The 1,533-nt window shown below is 55.6% G+C and overlaps 2 protein-coding genes across 2 annotated transcripts; both read left to right on the top strand.

Moving 5' to 3' along the window:
* Window positions 1–52: 52 nt before the first annotated feature.
* On the top strand, window positions 53–227 carry Pmar_PMAR009456 (beta-galactosidase, putative; the record flags this gene model as incomplete). The annotated part of the gene is made up of 1 exon (XM_002777451.1): window positions 53–227. A coding segment is annotated over one exon (175 nt), but the record flags the coding sequence as incomplete, so codon positions are not given.
* A 77-nt stretch (window positions 228–304) lies between these two features.
* On the top strand, window positions 305–1,493 carry Pmar_PMAR009455 (Beta-galactosidase precursor, putative; the record flags this gene model as incomplete). The annotated part of the gene is made up of 1 exon (XM_002777450.1): window positions 305–1,493. A coding segment is annotated over one exon (1,189 nt), but the record flags the coding sequence as incomplete, so codon positions are not given.
* Window positions 1,494–1,533: the final 40 nt, after the last annotated feature.

Raw genomic sequence — 1,533 nt, 5'->3', positions numbered from 1 at the left:
CTACCACGAGCCACGACCGCCACGCTATGATCAACTCAAAGATCGACTCGAGCACAAGTACGATTTCAGTGGACGAGGGGACCTACTGGGGTTCATCCGGGCTGCTGCTAAGAAGGATCTCTTCGTGAGCCTTCGGATAGGACCGTATGTTTGTGCGGAATGGGCGTTCGGTGGCCTTCCCCTATGGCTGAGAGATGTGGAGGGGATGTGTTTTCGCTCTATTTGTGGTTACGATGGATCTCCTGGGAAATGCAAACCATGGGAGGGTGGGAAGTTTCGGAGCTGCGACCCGTGGAGAAAATACATGGCCGATTTCGTGATGGAGATAGGCAGGATGGTGAAAGAGGCTAACCTGATGGCAGCCCAAGGGGGCCCAGTCATTTTGGGGCAGCTGGAGAACGAGTATGGACATCACTCTGATGCTGGTAGGGCGTATATAGACTGGGTCGGGGAGCTGTCCTTCGGCTTGGGCCTCGACGTGCCTTGGGTAATGTGTAATGGAATGTCTGCTAATGGTACATTGAATGTCTGTAATGGCGACGACTGTGCGGCCGAGTATAAGGCAGATCATGATAAGCAATGGCCTGACGAGCCACTGGGGTGGACTGAGAACGAGGGTTGGTTTGATACATGGGGTGGGGCCGTTGGAAACTCGAAGAGGTCAGCCGAGGAGATGGCCTACGTTTTAGCCAAATGGGTGGCTGTGGGAGGTAGCCATCATAACTACTACATGTGGTATGGTGGTAACCATATGGCTCAATGGGGAGCGGCCTCGCTGACCAACGCTTATGCTGATGGGGTGAACTTCCATTCTAATGGGCTGCCGAATGAACCTAAGAGGTCGCATCTCCAGCGCTTGCATGAGGTCCTCGGGAAGTTGAACGGGGAGCTCATGCAGGTGGAGGACCGCCACTCGGTGATGCCAGTCCAACTGGAAAACGGTGTGGAAGTTTACGAGTGGACCGCTGGCCTCGCTTTCCTCCATCGTCCAGCATGTAGTGGTTCCCCGGTAGAGGTCCACTACGCCAAGGCGACCTATAGTATTGCCTGCCGTGAAGTCCTCGTGGTGGATCCATCAAGTTCAACGGTCCTCTTCGCAACGGCTAGTGTTGAGCCCCCGCCTGAGTTGGTACGGAGAGTGGTGGCCACCTTGACAGCGGACCGATGGAGTATGAGGAAGGAGGAGCTGCTGCACGGTATGGCTACAGTGGAGGGGAGGGAGCCGGTCGAGCATCTCAGGGTCTCGGGGCTGGATACAGACTATGTCACATACAAGACGACGGTGACAGCTACCGAGGGTGTCACCAACGTATCACTGGAGATCGACTCGAGAATATCCCAGGTGTTCCATGTTTCGGTTGATAACGCCAGCAGTCTGGCGGCAACAGTGATGGATGTGAACAAGGGGAATACCGAGTGGACGGCGGTCGTGCAGTTGCCTAATCTCACGGCTGGTCGGACCTACGACTTGTGGATCCTATCTGAGTCACTCGGTGTGGAAAATGGGATGCTCTATGGCGCGCCGGCCGCGAC

The sequence above is a fragment of the Perkinsus marinus genome (genome assembly GCF_000006405.1).
Source record: "Perkinsus marinus ATCC 50983 genomic scaffold scf_1104296951728, whole genome shotgun sequence".
Classification (NCBI taxonomy): Eukaryota; Perkinsozoa; order Perkinsida; family Perkinsidae; genus Perkinsus; species Perkinsus marinus.
Note: the sequence above shows the minus strand (reverse complement) of the source record. Positions and strands in the feature narration are given on the sequence as shown.